Genomic DNA, 21,213 nt, shown 5'->3' with positions numbered 1-21,213 from the left:
TACTAAAAGGAATTGCGAATGTAACTGATGAAACGAAGCTTTCTCGTTCGCTGTCTGGGGCGATGTCCTGCAGTGTCGCTGGTTCAATAACCGGTGCCAATCGATTCCTTCACAGTTATGTAAACTTATATCTGTTTCTGAATCTTTTCCTTAGAGCTCAGAAATCGAGCTAACTACCTCTATGCTCTATGGAACCCGGAGTTTCAATGCCGCGTTCACAAAAGCTCTCCATTGACTTCTGTCCTTAGCCAACTGAATCCAGTCTCAGCTTTGCATTCCTGTTCCTGCGAGGTCCATTTTAATATTGTCCTCCCATCTGCGCCAGATGTTCTGGTCGTTTTCCGATTGGACTTCCAGTTAAAACTTTGAAACCGTTCCTACCTTCTTCCATTATGGCTACACCACCTTCTTGACTTGATTTCACTAACAATGTTTGGTAAACGGCATAAATTATGAAGTTCCCTGTTATGAAATTTCCACCATTCTCCATTCCCGTTCCTCTTGGGTCCTAATATTCGTCTCAGGATCTCTCAAATACTTTCAGTCTATGTTCTTCCTTCCGAGTAAGCGACCCTGTTTCGCAACCATACAGACAGCAGGTATGATTATCGTTTTATATATTTTAAGCTTGAAATTCTTCGACAAGAGATTTTGAACTGAATAATAGTACGAATTCCCTGCTTTTGGTCGACATTAATTTCTTCTTGAATATGGTTTTTGTCTGTTAATATTGATCCTAGATATTTGAAAGTATCCACTTTGTAGAAAGTGTTATTTGATATTTTAAAGCATCCATAATTTGCAGTATTACGATCCCGACGAACTCTTCCATGTATTTAGTTTTCTCTGCATTGAGCTCAGAACCTAGAGATGAAATTTGTGATGTCTTGATTGTATGAACGTGTTTTAAATCTTTCCCTTAGAGGTCAGAAATCTGAGTGTACAATTTGCGATGCGATAATTGTGTGAATTTATAACTGTTTCTAGATTTTTTTTTTCCTTAGGAGTCAGAAATCTAGGGATACAATTTGCGATACTATAATTGTATGAAGTTATAAATGTTTGTAGATCTGGTGCATGGGTCCTTGGTTCGATCCCAGCTTGCGCCAAGTGAACTTTGTGGTGGACAAACACCGTGTGCGTGGGTTTTCTCGGGGTCTCCCGTTTCCTTTCACCGTTTCATTTATTTCTCATCATCACCGTCTCCTTTAGCCTAACCGGCATAATCATGGGACGTAAAACTTAAAAAGATTTCTAGATCTTTTTCCTTAGGAGTCAGTAATCTAAGGGTACAATTTACAATACCATAATTGTGTGAATTTATTATTGTTTCTAGATTTTTTCCTTAGGGGTCGGAAATCTAGGGGTGCGGTTTGTGATATCATAATTGTATAAACTTACAGCTGTTCCTATATCTTTTCTTGAGACGTCAGAAATCTAGAAGGGCAATCTGTAATATCATAATTCAGAATTCATACTAACCCTTGAAGTCAGGGAAATTAAAATGAGTCAGAAAACTGGTTTAGAATATGCCGAGAGTCAGAAAAATGCAATCACATTTCACGAAATTGTTCATAGTGTGCCTATTTCTCAAGAGATGTTAACAAACTTTATAGCTGCTTATAGAAGATATGAATAACACCGCAAAGAATCAATACAAACTCAAAGAAATAATGATAAAAAAAGGTGTAAAAAATAATTATCTTTAGAAGTAAAGTTGTTTGAGAGAACCGAAAAGTGTTGAAACATAAAGCTTCGAAAGAAGAACGAATTGAATAAAAAATTTAGATGCTGTGGAAGAAGAAAGTAAGATAGGTTTGTTGGTTGCAGATAATTAGAGAAATAGAGCAAATTATGTAAGATGTTGACTTGTTTCCTCGTGGAAAACAGCCTGTGTATCCCCACCTATAAATCCGGACCATAAGATCGTGTATCATCCTATAGGCCTGTTTCGCTTGCCTCAAACATATCCATCGTCTGCGAGAAAATTATCAAAGACAGACTTTTCAAATTCACTTCTTTCGTGTCAAATAACTCTTGCCTTACTAACCTAAGTAACATGCTTAATCATGCTATAAACAGTGTTTTTGACAATGAACAATTGGACACAATCTGTTTCGTTTTATCTAAAGCCTTCGATTCTATTAACCATCCTTATCTAATTTACTAAATCTCCAATAGAGTCGGTATTCATGGACCACTCTTTATTGACTAGATACCTACAGAGTCGCACCCAAAAAGTCGTTTTAACGGGAGCGATTTCTAATCCTCTACCTATAACATCCAGAGTACCACAAGGAAGTGTACTTGGACCATTTTTACTCATATTGTACATGGATGACCTGGCTAGTCGCTTCAACTTCCAACAGAATCTCGTTATTTGCAGACGACTGCAAAATCTTCAGGGAAGGAAACAGTACAGAAGACTCCGAGCCACTTTAAAACGACATAGATATATATATATATATTCCCTGTTGGTGTAACACATGGTTCCTAAAAGTAAATCCCAATAAGCGTATATCCATAGTATTTTCCCTTAAAAAAAATATTGTACACACTTGTACAACGTATACAGTTCACCCGCCACAATAGTCAGTAGCTATAAGGATCTCGAGTTACTTTTGACACAAAACTGTCACAGAACATATAAACAATATCACTAAGCAGTCGATACGCATTCTAGGACTTCTGGACAGATTAACAGAAATACGGAACCTCTCTTCCGTAGCAACGTTCCATATAGGCGCGGACTGGCTAGGGCAGAAGGGCAGGGATTCCTACCGGGGCCCTTTCTAAATATTTATTTATTTATTGAACAAATTTCCAGATACAACATAACTGTGCCATTTTACACAGGGAAATGTTAACACACAGGAATAAAACAAGAAAGAAAAAAACTGTCAACAAATAGTGCAAAACTCATTTAGTTGCTCTTTCAAACACCGAGACGCTAGAAAAAATGTCCATATCGTTTGTTAAATGATTATAACAGTTTGATATTCTGTAAAAAAGAGACTTGTGTTATACAATCCTGTTTGGGCCCTAATAAGAATACATTTCAACAATATGGGTCCCAGCATCATATTGTCGAAATGTGTATTGGAGCCACATGAATACCTAAATCAGACTGACTTTTATAAAATCCTGCTGGAGTTCTCTGTTAGTCGTTTGACAAGTTATTGTACCACCATAAAGAAACAGAACAGGTCCCCACCCTGGAGCCCCATTACTACGCGTAAATGAAGCTGACAGCTGTATGAAAAAAAAAGCCACTCCCCATCGCAAAGGTTTTACGAGACTCCTACATGCTACATGGAAAAGGAAGGTGGGCCCCAAGTGAGGTCCTGCCGGGGCCCTATATCCCCCAGTCCGAGACTGGTTCAATAAGGCAATAATTTCTCCTAAAATGGAATGTTGTTCACCTATCTGGAAAATGGCAGCTCCTACAAACCTATCACAGCTGAACTCAGTTCTAAACTTCTTCCTTCTAACAGTACGTTTCAGAGTACCTAGGGCACGTGTGATGACAAGACACAAACTTTTTAGGAACACTAAATATTCAACTATATGACGTAAAATCAGTGATCTCAAATAAACTTCCACATGACCAGGTTCGAAACGCTACTCTCAGAATTGTATTTCCGAATTCCATTCAGACAAACACGTAACATACACATCTTTTTCATATAGTACGACCTAGATTTTCAATAGTTCAACGTTCTCTGTTCTACAGGCTTTCTAAATTACACAATGAAATGTCACATATATCTGTAGATTTATTATTATTATCTTCTTCTCCTCCCAGATTTACTAGATATTCAATATGAACTGGCGCTCCGCTGTATCTGGAGTTATATTCGTAAATAAGTACCAAAAAGTGTGAAATGGTAATGTAATATTGTGCTTTGATTGTATTTTTAGTTTCTTCTCCTTCTTTTCAGACCCTTCCAAAGTTCATCTCAAGAAGAACGCTTTTTGAAATCGGAATCCCTCGATGTGACGTCACAAAGGTAATATTTTGTAAGTACAACTATTAACTGAAGAAGTTTGTATATTGTATGTATAACGTAGGTTGGATAATTAAAAAGTTGCTTATCACATTAAAACGCCAATGGGGAGTGTTAGTAACTACCTCAAACAGTTTGTTAAAAGAATGATTTTCGCGTTAGCGCGCGGGTTTCTGTGTTTGATTCTCAGTGAGGATACCTGGTTTCCAATATTGACCTTGCGACAAAGTTCGGAGGTCCCGTAATCGAGCCGCACTCTTTTTGACGTACAACACGTGCATTTGGATGGGGCGACAGATTTGCAGGGGTGGCAAAATCTGTCATAACTATATTATTTCTTGTTGGAAACAGATTTCATGATGATGGTAGTTAAATTTACTAAACGACCTTCTAGTTGAATACTACATTCGTAAATCATGTTTAGGTCGCATTAATTTAAGGTCACATGGACAATGCTAAAGCAAATGGTCAAACAAATCCCAGCATGAATTGCTTCATTGTTGTCAAATGCAAGAACTTAATTTTCGAACAGTAGCGAACACCTGTTCCATTTAGTTATCGCAGTTTTGATATAAAAACTAGTCTTGTCTTTGTCACAAACAAGTTCCTTATCATTGAAGGTGGAAACAAGTTTTTTTTTTTTTTTTTTTTTTTTTTTTTTTTTTTTTTTTTTTAACAAATGTACAAGGAAAATCAGTAAATAAAGATAAAAGAGCTAGTTTCAGTGTAATTGCAAACTGATATATTGACATTGAAGCTCTATATTGAATTCTATAAAAAGAGTTACCATCTTTCCCCTGTAGATGTGTTCGCTTTATCTTTCAGTAACATAATACTGTAGATTATTATTTAAAGAAAAGACACAGACACAAGAAATTGTATATGTAGTGTTTAGGCCTTTCTGAGTATAAGTACCCTATCCCCTCCCTTCGTTGTTCATGATGGAATAGCATACTTGAAATCGTGGCTTTTAAAATTTGTTCTTTCTGCAGAAAAGAGGAGGGCGAATGATGGCGGTGCGCGGGGCGGCAAATTACCCTGTACACACAGTACAAAATTCAAAAAAAGCCACTATGACAGACCACTACCAATTTGTTGTTTCAGAAAACGTGTAGGAGACAAAATCAAAACACAAATAAAATATTGGAATATAACTGTCCAATGAAAATGTAGAGACAAAAGACAGTTGACTTTCTTGGGTTCGTATGTGCTCAGGTTCGATATGCTTTTTTCATACACATACGTACGTACATACACATGCTAGAGACCTGCACGGGGTTCGGCCCGAGCCCTGCCCGGCCCGATAAGTTTTTTTTTTTTTAAATCCTTGGCCCAAGCCCGGTCCGGGCCCGATAAATTTTAAAAGTTTCTTTTTGTAACATTTTTCACGGGCACACTTCTTCAACGTTTGCCTTTATTCTAATTATCTAATTATCGTAAGTCAATAATTATTAAAGAATTCCACTTAATGGGCCCCAGCGCGGCCCGACCTGAAGAGAAATCAGTGTCGGCCCGCCCAAGCCCAGTCCGGCCCGGCCCGGCCCACGGGCCGAGCCTGACCCGTGCAGGTCTCTAACACGTGCATATGCTTAAATCCTTACCCTGGCTTACCCACGTCAATACACCAACACATCATTGAAGGTAAGTGAGCACTATGATATTAAGCCATGCACTTCGGCGAACACTTTTTTTTTTTTTTTTTAATAACTTGTAGTAGACGAGTTACATCATTGTTAGCAGATAAATGAAAATACGAGGGATGATCGGAAAGTAAAGTTACAAAGCCTGCAGTGAAACGTGTATATATTATTTCATACAACCAATACAGCCAACATATAGTACTTACGTTGGGTTATTTTTCGACATAGTCTTAATATCGGTTGAGGCACCTGTCGCATCGTGGGATGAGTTTTAAGGTTCCCTCCTGGTAAAAATTCTTTCCTTGCGTCTTCAGCCACGTTGTCACGAAGTTTTTTACCTCCTCGTCTGAAGCGAAGCGACAGCCTCCGAAGTACTCCTTTAACCCTAGAACGCATATGTGGGGGTCTGACAGACCCCATAGAGGTAATTAAAATGCCTTGTGGTATAATGAATCCGCATCCAATCTTCATCTTTCCTGGCATCTTATATCTAAATGTGTTTTTGTAACTTACGTAATTTTAGCCTTGTGCAACCAATAATTTCCGAGATTTCTTTTATTTTGTATCACTACTCCAAGTTTCCATACATGGCGCCTCCCAGACCCCAACAACAAATAATTCATTGTTTGTAATGCTATACATGAACATTGTTAGATAAATGAAATTTATTGCCATTTAAATATAAAATTAGATTTAAGTTTTTACAGGTGTTTGATGAATTAACTTCATTTTAAATCTTAATACTCGTCTATCAAACGAAAACTCATATATCTACTTGATTATAAAGAGAACTCATTATATTTGATTTGTGATTTTCTCTGTGTAGCCCTTTTGCTCTTAGTTTCCGGGATTATGAACGTATTTATGAACCTGCTTACTAATAATAAACCTCTTTTATTCATAATTTTATTGCGTGTGAGTGTAATTTGGTGTTAGTTTCAAGATACGCCGGCTAGCCAGTGAAAATGAGTTCAGGAAAAGGAAGACCGGAGAGTCGGTGATTCCAAATTGTGTCTTGAGTGGCTTGCAGAAAAAGCAGTTTTATCTTCTAAGTCATGAAGATAGTCATGAGGCGAGTAATGCAGAAGAATACTTCGAAAACGCACAGCATACGTGATCCGTAACAAATAGTTCAAATGAAATCGAATTTTCTAATGGCAATGAAACTTGTTTTCGGATTCAGAAGCCGGCGAATAAGGTATTTTAACAGGAAGAGATTGTACAGTATACGTATTACAGTACACCTCACAGTCAGACTCACGCAATGTGTTTCACACACACCTGGACCAGTACGCGGCCTCAAAATAACTTCTCCACAAGGCGCATAGGAGTATTTTATTACACAAGAGATGTTTGATATTGCACAAACCTTGAAAGGAGAAGCATAGCTTCAGACAAAAGGAAAAGATGGTAAAATGCTACTCCTACGGAGCTACATGTAAACAGTTAGGTGAATTCTATACTTCTTATGATAAACATATCGAAATATTTGTTGTCAAAATGAGTATGGATATGTCAAAATAGCATTAGTACTAGTAACACATAATGAACTAATGTTGTAGTGATCGAAATATACATTTATAATTACTTCCACTGAGATACCCGGATGGGGTCTACTAGACCCCACCTATGTAAAAGTGTAAAGTTTTTTTGAGTATGAGTTCTAGGGTTAAGTGCGGGCACAGGTGAAAGTCGCCTGGAGCGAGGTCCGGGTTGTAGGAAGGGTGGTCGATGATGTCCCAGCGAAACTTTCAACTGCGTGGTGGTCTTCGGGACTGTATGTGGGCGCTCCTCGACGGTGACGTTTTCTCTATCAGCCGCAAACTTTCGACACCATTCTGCGACATGCTGTCGAGACATTACAGTCTCTCAGTAAACCTGTACCAGCTGTCGATGAATTTCAGCCGCGGTTCCATGTTTCGCTCACAGAAACCGAATAACTGAGAGGACTTATTCGGGAGACGATTTTCCAAACGAGCCGCCGTTTGTGTTTACATACAACTAGTGCTGTAAGTGGCGGGTGGCTGGAACTCTGCACAGTTGCCAACTCCATGTATTACAATTACCCACACTTCTCATTCCTCTATTGCACATTGCATCAGAGCTACTCTGAGGGCAAAAGAGGGACCAACAGCATATTAATCTTATAAATTGTATTTTGTTTTAGGTGTTTCCGTTTAATTGATAAATATCTCTATAGATTGATACCTGTAACACGTGAAGTTGTGTGTAGTTAGTAACAAAGAAACGTAATACTGCAATCAGGTAATTAATTCCGCTTTCACTTTTCTTCGTTGCAGCATGGAAGGTAGAAACCAAGGATTTTTTAATAGTCGTTCGCCAAGATATTTCACAGATCCCGCCACTTCAAAGAGTTCTTACACGTCTGCGTCATTTCCAGGGTTAGGTATCTGTAAATGGTAAGCGTACATTTATACAAACCTATATATTTGTATAGAAAAGCAAATATTGTTACCTGTATGGTGCTTTGTAGAATTTATTGTTTTGCTAGCGGTATTTCTCAAAGTTCACGATTTGCTTTTTTCCGACAGGTCTTTTCTCTGAATTATATCGTGAACTGAGGCCTTTTCTCTGAGTTACAGCCTGAACTGAGGCCTTTTCTCTGAATTATATCCTGAACTGAGGTCTTTTCTCTGAGTTACAGCCTGAACTGAGGCCTTTTCTCTGAATTATATCCTGAAGTGAGGCCTTTTCTCTGAATTATATCCTGAAGTGAGGCCTTTTCTCTGAATTATATCCTGAACTGAGGTCTTTTCTCTGAGTTACAGCCTGAACTGAGGCCTTTTCTCTTAATTATATCCTGAACTGAGGCCTTTTCTCTGAGTTACAGCCTGAACTGTTATACATTGTTTCCTCTTTTGTGTTCAGGAGAAGGGCAATAGTATTTGTTTTTTTATTATATATTACTACGTTAAAATGCATACGTTAATGTAACGCATATACGAGGGTAAGTCAAAATATTATCCACAATTTTGACATAATTCTTCTTACATTGTTCGTACTGACGTACGTCCTCGTTTATTTTATTGTTATGCTGTTGTGGTCATGCTATGAAAGTTTGATCTTAATTTCTCTTATTTGTCTTCCTTTTGTTGCAGATAGATCATGGCCGCTCCAGTAGAAGTTTGCATCAAAAAGGAACAACGAGCAGTGAGCCGGTTTTTGTGGTCGGAAAATGTATCAGGAACCATGACTAATTTCCAGGCGATGTGCCACTTCATCAATAGTCGTGGGAGACCCGGGTTCGATTCCCGGCGGTAGGTCATGTTGTTCGGATTCCACGTTAATCAGTAGGTCCACGTCTCATATAGCCTCGCTGCTGAACGGGATGTTAAACCCAAAATCAACTCAACTCAGCTTCATCAATAGTTACTCATCTGTCTAACAGAACCATGTCACGTGCATGCTCAATGTTGTTATCATTTGTGGCCATAGATGGTCGTTCGGCTCCTTGGCCGTAGATGGTCGTTCGGCTCCTTCCTCGTGCGTAACACTTGTGCGACCAGTTTTGAATTTTTCAGTCCATTCGTAGACACTCCGTTGCTGCAAGATACTGTTCCGGTATTGTGCCGAAAGTCTGATGGATTGTGGCCCCCTGAGACACCTTTCGACCACTGTTCGTTGTTCATCTTTGGTGCCAACTTCTAATGGAGCGGTCATGATCTATCTGCAACAAAAGGAAGACAAATGAAGGAATTAGGATCAAACTTTCATAGCATGGCCACAACAGCATAACAATAAAATAAACGAGGACAGAGCTCAGTGTGAACTATGTAAGAAGAGTTATGTTAAAATTGCGGATAATTGTTAACATACCCTCGTATTTCTAGTTATTTAAAGAGCGTAAGTAGCACTTATTTAAATCTTCCACACTCATCTCCATATTCCCTGAAGGCTAGGACTCCCAGTTTTTCAGATATATATATATATATTTAAAAAAAAGACACGCTGTAAAAATTTATAGTAAACTCATAGTTATGCAGGAGATGCGGTGATCAGTAGTTAAAGCGCATACCTCTGGCGCGTGGGGTCCCTGGTTCGATCCCAGCTCCTGTCAAGTAGTCTGTATGGTGGACAAACATCGTGTGCGTGGGTTTTCTCGGATCACCGTCTCCCTTAGCCGCTGTGGATAACGTGGGACGTTAAACTCCCCCTAAAAAAAAGTAGTTACGTATTTGCTTTTTGCTGAATTAACTAAACAGTAGGTCAGTAATCACGTAAGTGACTGGCAGAAAGTAGACTATTTCTATTAGTCGAATAAAACCGTTATTATTTTATAAATCGCATGAATAATATCAACTTACGTTTCGCAGAAGAGCCGAAACAGTTGTGAACAATGTTGAGGGGAGGGGTAACAGATGTAAATCTTGGATTATTTCGGCTAAACTGGGACGTCAGGAAACCATATTTGAAGATAGATACTAAAGATTACTGCTTTTTTTTGTATACTTTCCTGTTTCTGATATACAGGGTGGGCCAAAAGTCACGAAAGAGTTATAACTGTGAATAACTTTTTTATCATTAGTTTCTATTGATATTTCTCAGACTTAAAGACCAAGGATGGGAGATTGTTTAGATTTATGTGTGGAATATAATCTCAGGTGCTGTTCACTATTGTGGGCCTCACAGATATGGGCCCTGTGTAGCACATGATTCATGACAGGGATCAGCTCCCCATTTCGTTCGCGTGACCTCACTCTGCTTCATTATTGTCTTTGGCTCTATCTGAAGGACAAAGTGTATGTGAACAAACCACAAAAAAATACAGCAGCTCGAAGACAATATTCGTGCAGAAATGCGGTCACTTCAGAAGTGTTAACCCCTGTCATGAATCATGTACTACACAGAGCCCTTATCTATGAGACCCATAATGGCGGACACTTACATGAGATTACATTCCATATATAAGGGTAAACAATTTTCCGTCCTTGGTCGTTAAGTCTGTGAAATGTCAATGGAAACTAATGATCAATAAAAAAAAAAAGTTGTAACCGCGTCGTGACTTTTGGCCCACCCTGTATTACTGAGATTAGATATGTGTATTGTCCGTAAAACGTACTCAAAAATAGTTATTACTTAGGAGATCATTGATGTAATTGGCTCTATAAAATATTCTTACAGTAATTTTTCAGTATTTTTTCAGTAATTACTCGCTTGCTTTTAAGCACGTTTTTGTTTCTTCGTAGGTGTACCTAAAGAAGTCACTCTTTTTTTTTTTTTTTTTTTTTTTTTTTTGCAATTTATCTATATTCTTCATACATTATTTAGAAAACATCTATTCTTTACAAAACTCTTTAAAAAAAAAAACATTTTGTAGTATTGTTGTTCACTTTTTAATATATTAAAAACAGTCATCCAAGGATCATTCAAGTTGAACTTACGAGATTGTAATATTAGTACGTACGTCCGTTACTCCACGGCCGCGCTGAATGGCGGAGAAAGTGTGGAGGTGTGAAGCTTCAAGAAAGGAAAGAAAAATCTTCTTCCCCTTCCTCTTGCTCATTCGTACCCGTTACCTTCATGCTCTTTATCTTCTTCTAAACTTTACATGTTTTAGGGTAAATTTTGCCAACAATAATAATAATAATTCTAATTTTTCATAAAGGAAAAAACATACTTATTTGGAAAGAGCAGAGATGTTCACCCTCGCGAGGGTGGCCCTCTCGAGGGCATCCTCACCCTCAAGTTCCCTCGCCCACAGTGACGCGAGGGAGAGGGAGCGCGAGGGCGAGGACAAGTTTTGGCCGCGAGGGCGAGGGTGCGCGAGGGCGAGGAAAAGCTTCGACGAAAAGGGCGAGGGCGAGGAGAAGCTTCGACAGCAAGGATGAGGGTGCGCGAGGGCGAGGACAAGCTTCGATGGCGAGGATGAGGATGCGAGAGGGCGAGGAAAACTTCGACGGTGAGGACAAGGGTGCGCGAGGACGAGGACAAGCTTCGATGCCGAGGGTGAGAGTCCGCGAGGGAGAGGACAAGCTTCGATGGCAAGGGTGAGGGTGCGCGAGGGCGAGGACAAGTTTTGGCCGCGAGGGCGAGGGCAAGTTTCGACAGCGAGGATGAGGCTGCGCGAGGGCGATGGACAATTCCATTCGCGAGGGCGAGGGCCAACTGCTACTGCGAGGGCGAGGGTGAGTGAGGTCGAAGTAAAATGAACATCTATGGGAAAGAGTTACTGCTGTTGGTTAGGATAATAATTAGTGAACAATAAGGCAATGTAAATTTTTAAAAATCGATCCGTTTTAAAATGAATAAAACCACTGGTTTAATAACTATAATATTTATTGATTATTTCAAAGTGTTCTGCTGCTTGTAATGTACGAGGGTGTTTCAGAAAGTAATGCGCCAAGATAATACCTTTATTTGTATTTGATAGATAGCACAGATACGGATATCAGTGGAAAGCTTGCAGTGTCAGCTATAAATGTTAGGCATCATTTTTCAACATAGTCTCCATTACGGGCAACAAACACACTTGCGCCAACGCGAAACGATTTTTTTTTTTTTTTTTTTTTTTTTTTTTTTTTTTTTTTTTTTTAAATGGCATCAGCGAAGAATTGTGGTGGCTGCTGGCGACACTATTGCCGAACTGCTACGTCCACCTCCGTGTCGCAACTGTAGCATTGTCCCAGAAGGTAACCCTTAAGTTCGAGGAAGAGCCAAAAGTTGCAGGGCGCAAGATCCAGCCTATAGGCAGGATGAGACAGAATGTCAACAAACACTTTAACTTTGAATTTTTTGGCGGAGGAGAGGACGTGTGGCGGTACCCCATTGACTGACGCTTCGTTTCCGGATCGTAATGCTGTATTCATGACTTGTCGCCGACGATGAATGTTCGTGGGTGCACAACCTTCAGCAGACAGAAATTCAATGACAGCCCGCTGTTTCAACCACACGTCACCACTGGATGCCATTGATTGCTGCACTACTCTGGAACGAGAAGAGATAGGAAAGTGAAACAAGTAACATTCTATAGCTTAAACATCAGTGCATTAATGATAAACAGTTCAGAATATTTGCAGTACTATTGACCAAATAGTGGACTTGGAGGCTCTACTTTCTGAATCACCCTCGTAATTTGGTTGCCGTTTGACAGTATATTATTTGTATTTGTTTTCTCTTTTACAAACAGTGGCGGTAGAAGAAACAGTCCAAACCATAATCCCACCTCGAGCTCAGGTATAGGATCGCCAGGTCCTTAGCCACCAGCCTTCTTGTGACGAAGTTTTCCAATATCGTTGTTGTGAGTTGTTACCTCCTGTGATAACATACGCCCTGTTATCCTTCTCGTTTTCAATTGACCTCTGAAACTCCTGATGCTCAAATTTCTTGTTCTAAAATTTGTATAATAATATTAATATTGGTTTAATTGAATATTTGTACATATATTTATAGTTTTGCTTATATAATTGTACATACTGTACATAATATACATTGTTACCTAATTTATATATTGTATTTTTCTAATCAGTTTTAACTTTGTAATAAACTTTTATTTTTTATTGTTTAAAACGTTTTAATTAAAGTAATTGATGATTTTAAACTTATAAACTTTGCTATACATACGTATGAAAAGTCTTACTTAACAGCTTCCATCCTTCTGGATGTTGACAAGTAACAGAGCAAACATAGTGAGGGATTTCTGATATGGAATTCTCCGTTCGTGTTCCCCTATTCCAACCGGAAGGACTACAAATTACCATTTCCGGTTTTAATATTAATCACAATCTTGAGCTAAAATAGATAGCAAGGAACTGTTTTTATAGCGTTTGACTTACAACTGTTCGTGTGTCCACAGAGATGGTGTGAGTCAAAGAAAACTTGACCCGTGACCCACTGGCCGACAGCGATCTATCACCCACCACCTACCATGACCACTCTGACCCACCACTCACCAAAACCCGTTGTCATCAACTCTAACCCATGATCCACGCCCTCCTCTCCACTAGCTAAAGAGTTAACACTTATGAGAAGCAAGGCTGAAATTATCACTAATTGGAGTTCGAATTTCTATGGTCAATCGCGCAAGCACTGAACTGTGGATCTGAACTTTACGATATAAAATGGTAAAGTGTTTGTCATGGGCCCTATTACGATTAATTTCAATTTAATTATATAAAATTATTTTCTTGTTGAATTACAGATAGTTTTCAGTGAAAAATAGGATGAAATTTGGAAGTCTCAAGTTAAGGTTGCAAGTGACACTTTTGGATCACTTGCTGGTTTTTATGTTTAAATAATGTTTTTAATTTTATATATGTTTTATATCTTAATATTGGTATTGGTTTATATATTTTAAGTTATTATTATTAGGTTAAGAAATCCAGATCTGGTCAATGGGTGATTATTGTTATTATTAATTGTATGTAAATGTAATTGTTGTATTTACTATGTATATTTATATTATTTCTATTTTCAGCTATTACATAAAATACCTCTAGTAAGAAGAATAGTTAGATAGCAACTCTGTTTCAGAGAATAACAGTCAGTTTCAAAGCATTCAGAGAAAGCTTCTTTTTGGTAGGAGAACACCCTCCTCCCTACCACTCGTTTTTTCTACATAGCTTATGATATGATAGCTTTCCTATATAAACGGGAGATTTTTACAGGGAAGGGGCAGTTGACCGTCAGTCTTGGGGGAGACTTCGGACAGTCTCCGAAAATGTAGTCAATAGGACGGACTCGGCTCGGTGAGCCGAGTGGGAACTTTTTCTCCCCGTACGAGAATATTAAGTCTTCAATTAAATGTTGGGGGAGTATTAAGGAGGTCTTGCTTAGACTCGTTAGGTTTCTCCGAGTCTTAAATAGGGCAGAAGGCATGAGCTATATATTAGGTTCTACCTTCTAGTAGTTTTTTTATTTTTAAGGGACTTCTTTCATGGACTAAAATGAGGTCCTGTGAGAAGAAGGGATTTAGAAAATAATTCTTATACTAATTCAAGAAACAGAATTTTGCTAGGGAATTAGGCCCCGTAGAATAGGGTCAGGATTTGATCCTTGAAATGCTACATTCCATATTTAGGTGGATATGGCATTTAGATTAACAATTCCCTGATACTAGGATTTTTGAGTACGTGTTTCAAATCTGAAGCTGTATACGGCTTTGGTCGGTTATAAGGTAATTTGTTCCTCTTGCAGGACACAATAGGTTTTTATGAATACTCTGAACACAGATTCCTGGGTTCAATTCCTCGAAGTGGACTCGTAAGAGGCTACTGATAGAGTTTTTAGATTTTTTTTTTTTTTAATCATCTCCTAATTCAGGGAGTATGGTTCTTAACTAACCTTTACCTGCCAGATCTATTTAAGGATCTTTCGCTACTTTAAGGCGAACTCATTCTCCTTACCTACCTATCCCTATAATAAGTTTTTAGATAGATATCCTTCTAGTGCATCTCCTATTTAAGGGAGTACACGAAATAGGGTCGTAGGCCAGGGTTTTTGATGTAGTGAGTCAATGCCCTTTATAAGTTAAGGTTGACAGAGGACGCTTTTAGTGAGGGCTAACCCTTCTGTCTGCCACAGGCACATAATTAGAGAAACCTTAGCTTTAGTAAGTTTACTAAAACTAGAGAATAATTAAGGAATTAGAGAAGAGAATACCCAACAGGTATTTCTCATGCACTTTTAAAGAAAGATATTTCATAGAATTATCAACTTTTTCTAATAAACTTTTAATGGAGGTAACTCATGTGTTATGATTTCATATGTAGATAAGATCCTGAGTTATAAACCTGTTTATTAAGTTAATACCCTAGACATTACTTATTTTGTTTTAAGATACGAGTCTGAATATAATTTATTATATTCTATTTTATTTTTTAAAGTTTGTCGAAAATTTTGTCCTAGAGACACGAATAGCTATAGCTCACAGTCTGACGGATTTCAGTGTTACATAGAAAAAGTAACCTAACCATATTATAAATTCTTTTTTTTTTTTTTTTTCTCGACAAACAAGGTAAAGTAAGCCAACTTAAAGGAAAATAATAATAAAGTGTAGAATTCGATTGTGTAAATAGTAAGTCCTATTTCTATTATTACAATTACAAACATCAATATCCAAAACTGCCTGAAGTTCTTTTTTCACTTAGTATACTCATCTCAGGTAAGTAAACAGAAATAAATGAAAAAGGAAGAAAAATAAGGGCCTTGAAAGTAAAACGTAGACAAATTCACCAGTGTTCAGAAGATGCAGAGCAGAGTTGGTTAGTGGGTCACGGTGGTTCACGTCCTGTTGACCCACGACTCACTGGCAAATCTTGACTCACATCTCATTGACCCACTCCATCTCTGGTGTCTGAATGTTTGTCCAGGGATCCATTTCTCAAAACTGCTAGTCTTGTAGTACTAAGGCCTGTGACAAACATCTTGGCATTTCAGCTAAACGAATAAAACGCAAGCTCTGGCGTGACGTTGCCAAGTGGTAAAGGGATGTGGCTATGGGTAAGCAGACAAACTACAGCGCGATCAGGTGACAGGGGATAGACGTGGATGTGTGCAAAATAAACGTGGCAATACCGCTGGCCTCTCATTTGCTAGCAGCATTTAAAGAGAACTTGGAGCGCCGCCTGCAAATGCCAAGATGTTTGTCACGCCGTTTAGTATAAAATGTTTCAATATTAAACATTTTACAATTGCATAAAACATAAGATCATGACAAAGTAGAGGTATTGTTATTAGTATGGCTAGAGGAAGAATGCCTCTCCCCTTCAGAGCAAGCAGCGCAGCTCGTCACGGAGAAGAAAGGCGATCGTAGGGGTAGTCGGGAGAAAACGGGAGAGCGGTATTTTGTTTCATCTCCTTAGCAAGAAAGAAAAGGGGGTAAAATGGGGAATGGCGGAGACAAAAGGAACAAAGAGAGAGAGAGAGAGAGCGAAAGTACTTATAGAAGAAGGGAAAGAAAGGAGAAATGACTTTCACTATTATGTCCTTCATGATATTTTTACGACTTATAAAACACATAGAAGACTCAGGGAATACGCAGGATGTGGACCCCCCCCCCCCCGAAATTTCGACTTTTGTGTAAATTTAGGCTAATTTTAGGGGCAATTTTAGGAATTTTAATATAAAATACCCTCATATTGAGTTTGGACCCCTCCCGAAATAAATTCCTGCGTACGCTACTGAGAAGACTTGTTGCTTTGAGAAATGGATCCCAAGAGACGAGACAAAAAAAAAAAAAAAAAAGTATCTGTCAGTTTGAGAAACAAAAAATACCAAAAATTACGTGGTGGATCACCCATCAATTTTGGTCAGTATGTTGAAGGTCAAAACGCAACGAATAGAATTCGTTGATAAGAGATAAATTTCAAATCGGAAGTGGTAGAAATTCCATTTCTGGTTTTAACGTTGATCGCTGTAAGGTAAAACTGGTAATACATAGCGAGAACGATCTTTTTTTTTACATTACCTACAGTACCGCTCAAAAGTTTTCGGACACCCAGGATTGTTGCAAGCATCTACTGTTATCTCAATATTTTAACACGAGAACTTTACCGCCCTGCGTCAGAGGTGCTTCTGCCTATAGCATCAAATTTGACAACAGTTGAATCGAGGTCTGAAAGATACTGCAGATGATATGTCAAATCATAATTATTAAAATTGGAACCAAAAAAGACAATTATATACGTGTTTATGTATATACATATTGCATTGTATAAACAGGTGTGGAAGGTGAAGCAAGATATTAGTTTTGTTTGGAAAATGTAGACATTTCGAAGAAACGCAACACAGCATAGAAAATTCAGAAAATTTATTTGGACCTAGAAATGAAGGAGACTGCATTTTGAATATTTATATATTCATTTAAAAAACCGAAATTAAATTTAGACAAGGGATAGTTGAGTAACGAATGGGAGGCGGTAATTACAAAATTTTCACAGCATTGGCATGACAATAAAAATAACATGAGTTGGCAACCTTCCAACAAGAAACAAGAGAGGTGCACAAATTGATTCCATCATATTTTAGTTTTTAGTTTTCATCCTTTTCATCATTTCGGGACTCCTTTTTCCTTCCACTTTCTTCATTTCATTATCTTCCATCTCATTATCACCGTCTTCTTTAGTCTCAATACGTAACCGTGGGACATTAAATTGAAAATAATATAACGTTAATAAATGAAATCCCAGTATTTTCTCAAAACTGTCAAGGGGGGGGGGGGGGGGGCATTTGGCATAGGACAAGACTCAAAATGTTAATTTGTACTCTAATTATTTTGGAGCCTTTCTCTTAGACAATACTTAAAGAACACTAGGACTTGATTTTGGATAAGATTCAACAAGTAAATGTTCATGGCCATCATCCAGCAACGACCAGCCATCATCAAATAACCAGACGATCACCAATTGACTATTTTGAGTGTCCGTTTCACTTTGTTTTTGTACTTGAAAAAAGTGCCATTCCACTCGTTTGACGTCCTATGTATTTTTTCAATGTTGTTCTGGAAATTCATATTTGTCACCGATAACATATTGATTTCACTTTGTCCGAGGTTTTTTTTTTTTTTTTTTTTTTTTTTACGAAATTCTATCCATGAGAACACTGACAATCACTAGCACCCTAGCGACATCTCTTGGTACCAGGTAGAAGACAGCACAATTAGCGACATCTTTTACCCTGACTATGAACTATTAAGAACGTAACAAACTCAGGCGTCTTTCTTTTATAGTAAGAATTTAATATTACAGTTTCTCCTTCATTTATCTTTGTTTTCTGTACGTTCATCACAATACTTGTGCAAATTTTAAAATGTAGCATACCCATGTCGTTTCTCCTATCAAAGTGGGGACACGGTGGCTCAGTAGTAGAGCTCTCACCTTTGGTCCAAGACGTTCCTGGTTCGATCACCGGCCATGCGTCTTCGTTGTGGAGAAACATTGTGTCCGTTGGTTTTCCCGAGGTTCTGCTTCCTCCTACATTTGCATTCCACTAATTCTTTTATTATACATCTGTCTACTCTAGCCTGAAGAGCATAACCCTGGGGCCTGAAACGTAAAAACAAAAATTTCATTCCTATCAAGGTACGATACGTTGTTGATTTTCGTAGTGTGTTGTACTTGGATAGATTAATAACGTGCCGCATTAGATCTATGTTTTTTGTGTGTGACGATACTTTTCAGTGTTCGGCGATCCTTCTCACCTAGACTTGCTTTCCGTCCACTATTCCTCCTCTCTGTCTTGCTACGAGTTCTGTATGACGACATCACCTTGGACATTTGGTCTCGATATAGGTAATACATTGGCAATCTTGCGTACACTTATCCAACAATTTGGCCTCATTGAAGCTTAGAAAAGTCTTCACTTTCGTATCAGCATCGTCCGCCCGCTTCAACACATATCTCTTTCCTACCCCGCCTGACATACTACTTACCATCACTAATGTAATGACCAAGCACTTCTTTACCATTTTACTTATCTTATGTGTTGCAAACTACATGTATTTCCTATTACTTCGACCATAGTCAAGCATTGTCAATTCACTGCTGGTTGAAAGTCTCTCCAACTGTTTATCACAACTATCTATCTTAGACAGTTCTTTTTCACGTTACTTCGCAGTGCTTCTTGATTTTGTCACATCACATTGTGTAAGAACGTTTTCTAGGTTTTTTTTATTGTTTCTTGAAATCCAGTCAAGAAATGTTTTTATTTATCGATCATGTCTAGCCCATCGCCTCTTCAATCTATATATCGAAACAGGCAGAATACAGTACATTCATTGAAAACTTTATACTTTAAGACACAATATGAGGCTATTCCTTCCGAATACACTCCAGTCTATCTTAATAAGTTTCTTAATTTTTATTATTTTATTTTATTTATTTATTTTTGTCCCACATAGACGTAGGTATCAGAGATGGACACCCTCACTTATTTTTGCCCTCAAGAGGGCCGCCCTCATCCTCATTTCGGTACATGCGGGTAAGGGTGTCTGAGGGTGAAAGTCTATTGAGGGTAAGGGGGTCGATTGAGGGTGTCTGAGGGCGAGTGAGGGAATCAACTGAGGGTGAGAATGAGGGAGTCGATTGAGGGTGAGGGGGAGTGAGGGTTAGCAAAAATGCCCATCTCTGGTAAGTATTCACTTCTTTTGATTCCATATTTTCAACTCCAATCTTTGACTTTGTATCTATATATATATATGGGGTGTTCAGGGCACAAGGGAATCAACTCCAATTTTCAAAGTTGTGAGAAAAAGAGGCATAAAGCTTTTGTGGTAGGCTTAAGAACACAGAGAAAGTTAACAGTTTTCTTACTCTCGTGTAAGCGTTATTAACAATATCTGGACATGAATATTTTAAGCTGTGAAAGGAGCTTCACATACGAGGTGTGATCGAAAAATACGGTAAATAATTTTATTAAAAACAAAGTAATAAGCTTACATGGAATTTGATTTAATCTCCTTCAAAGTACTGTCCTTGGCTAGCAATGCACTTATCCTAACGTTGAATCCAAGACTGGAAGTATTTCTGGAAGACTTGTTTTAGAAAGGTGTTCAACTGCTCTATCGTGGCCCTCTCGATGTCAGGAATAGTGTCAAAGGAATCGACCCCTTTAAGCACGGTTTTAACTTTTGGCAAAGAGCCAAAAGTCACATGGTGCTATATCTGGAGAGCATAGCGAATGTAGAAAGACAGAAATATTTTTTTCGGCCAAAAACTCGCGGATCAAAAGCAAGGTGTGGTACGGCGCGTTTTTTCGTGATGAAAAAGGAAACCAGTTGTCTATTTATTCGGCGGTTAAAATACTTTTCACGGACCCATTCGAGATGTTTAGTTCTTGGGAAAGCTCTCCAGTAATAATTCACCTGTTTGAACAAATCATTTGTGCCACTTTTTGCATGTTTTCATCTGTTTTTGACGTCGAAGGACAATCTTGATTGTTTCTAGTTTTCAACCAACTCCTTGCCGCTTTTGAATAGCTTATACCACTTGTAAACAGTCTTCAATGCCACCTCTTCATCGGCATACACTGATTTTGACATTTCGTAAGCTTCTTTGGCATTTTTTTGCAGCTTAGATACTCTTTAACACGATCTCACTCTTCTGCCTCTGGAAGCCAATTAACATGTCACGACTCGTTTAAACTTGACACTGACTGTACCAAAGGTTTAGGCTGCTGGGCTTATTAGTTGAAATGCGTACAACATCGATAGATGGCACTGTGCAACTATATTCACCGTACTTTTTGATCACACCTCGTAGAGATTGTAAAGATGAAATGCAGTGGAACCTCGATTATCTCGAAGCTGAAGGAAATAGATAAAAAATTCGAGTTTTTCGAGTAATGAAAATTCGAGTTATCAAGGTGGCCACAACAAAAATTCGAGATATCGAGGTTCCGCATTCCTTAAGAAAAAGTAACTATATAACCTCTGTAACTCGAAGTTTTACTAATTCAACTCGAAGTTGTGAAAGTTCCGTAAGTTAAATAAGGTGATTGGTAAAAATAAAATACTAGACATAAATAAAACACAATTACATTACACACTAGCAACAACGACAATTACGTGAGAGCATCGTGCTTCGAGTAAGAAGCTCACAGATACGAAAGTT

At 38.3% G+C, this 21,213-nt stretch overlaps 1 protein-coding gene across 3 annotated transcripts in view; it reads left to right on the top strand.

Moving 5' to 3' along the window:
* The window catches only part of LOC145669529 (sodium channel and clathrin linker 1-like), a 121,278-nt gene extending 105,912 nt beyond the window's left edge, over positions 1-15,366 (top strand). The window contains exons 15-17 of one of the 3 annotated variants that reach the window (XR_014128210.1): positions 3,942-4,020; positions 7,948-8,067; positions 12,795-12,811. Coding sequence is in view for 1 of the 3 variants with exons in the window: in XM_081737710.1 (XP_081593836.1) it covers positions 3,942-4,010; positions 7,948-8,067; positions 12,795-12,864 (259 nt within the window). In the remaining 2 variants the exon portion in view is untranslated. Of the gene's footprint in view, positions 1-3,941; positions 4,021-7,947; positions 8,068-12,794 lie in introns of those variants that run through there. The other 2 variants (XM_081737710.1, XR_014128211.1) reach the window with 2 other exon arrangements.
* Positions 15,367-21,213: the final 5,847 nt, after the last annotated feature.

Source organism: Thermobia domestica, chromosome 14 (assembly GCF_964235325.1).
Source record: "Thermobia domestica chromosome 14, izTheDome1.hap1.1, whole genome shotgun sequence".
NCBI classification, from domain to species: Eukaryota; Metazoa; Arthropoda; class Insecta; order Zygentoma; family Lepismatidae; genus Thermobia; species Thermobia domestica.
The sequence above is the reverse complement of the archived record's forward strand: the minus strand, read 5'-3'. Positions and strand labels throughout refer to the sequence as shown.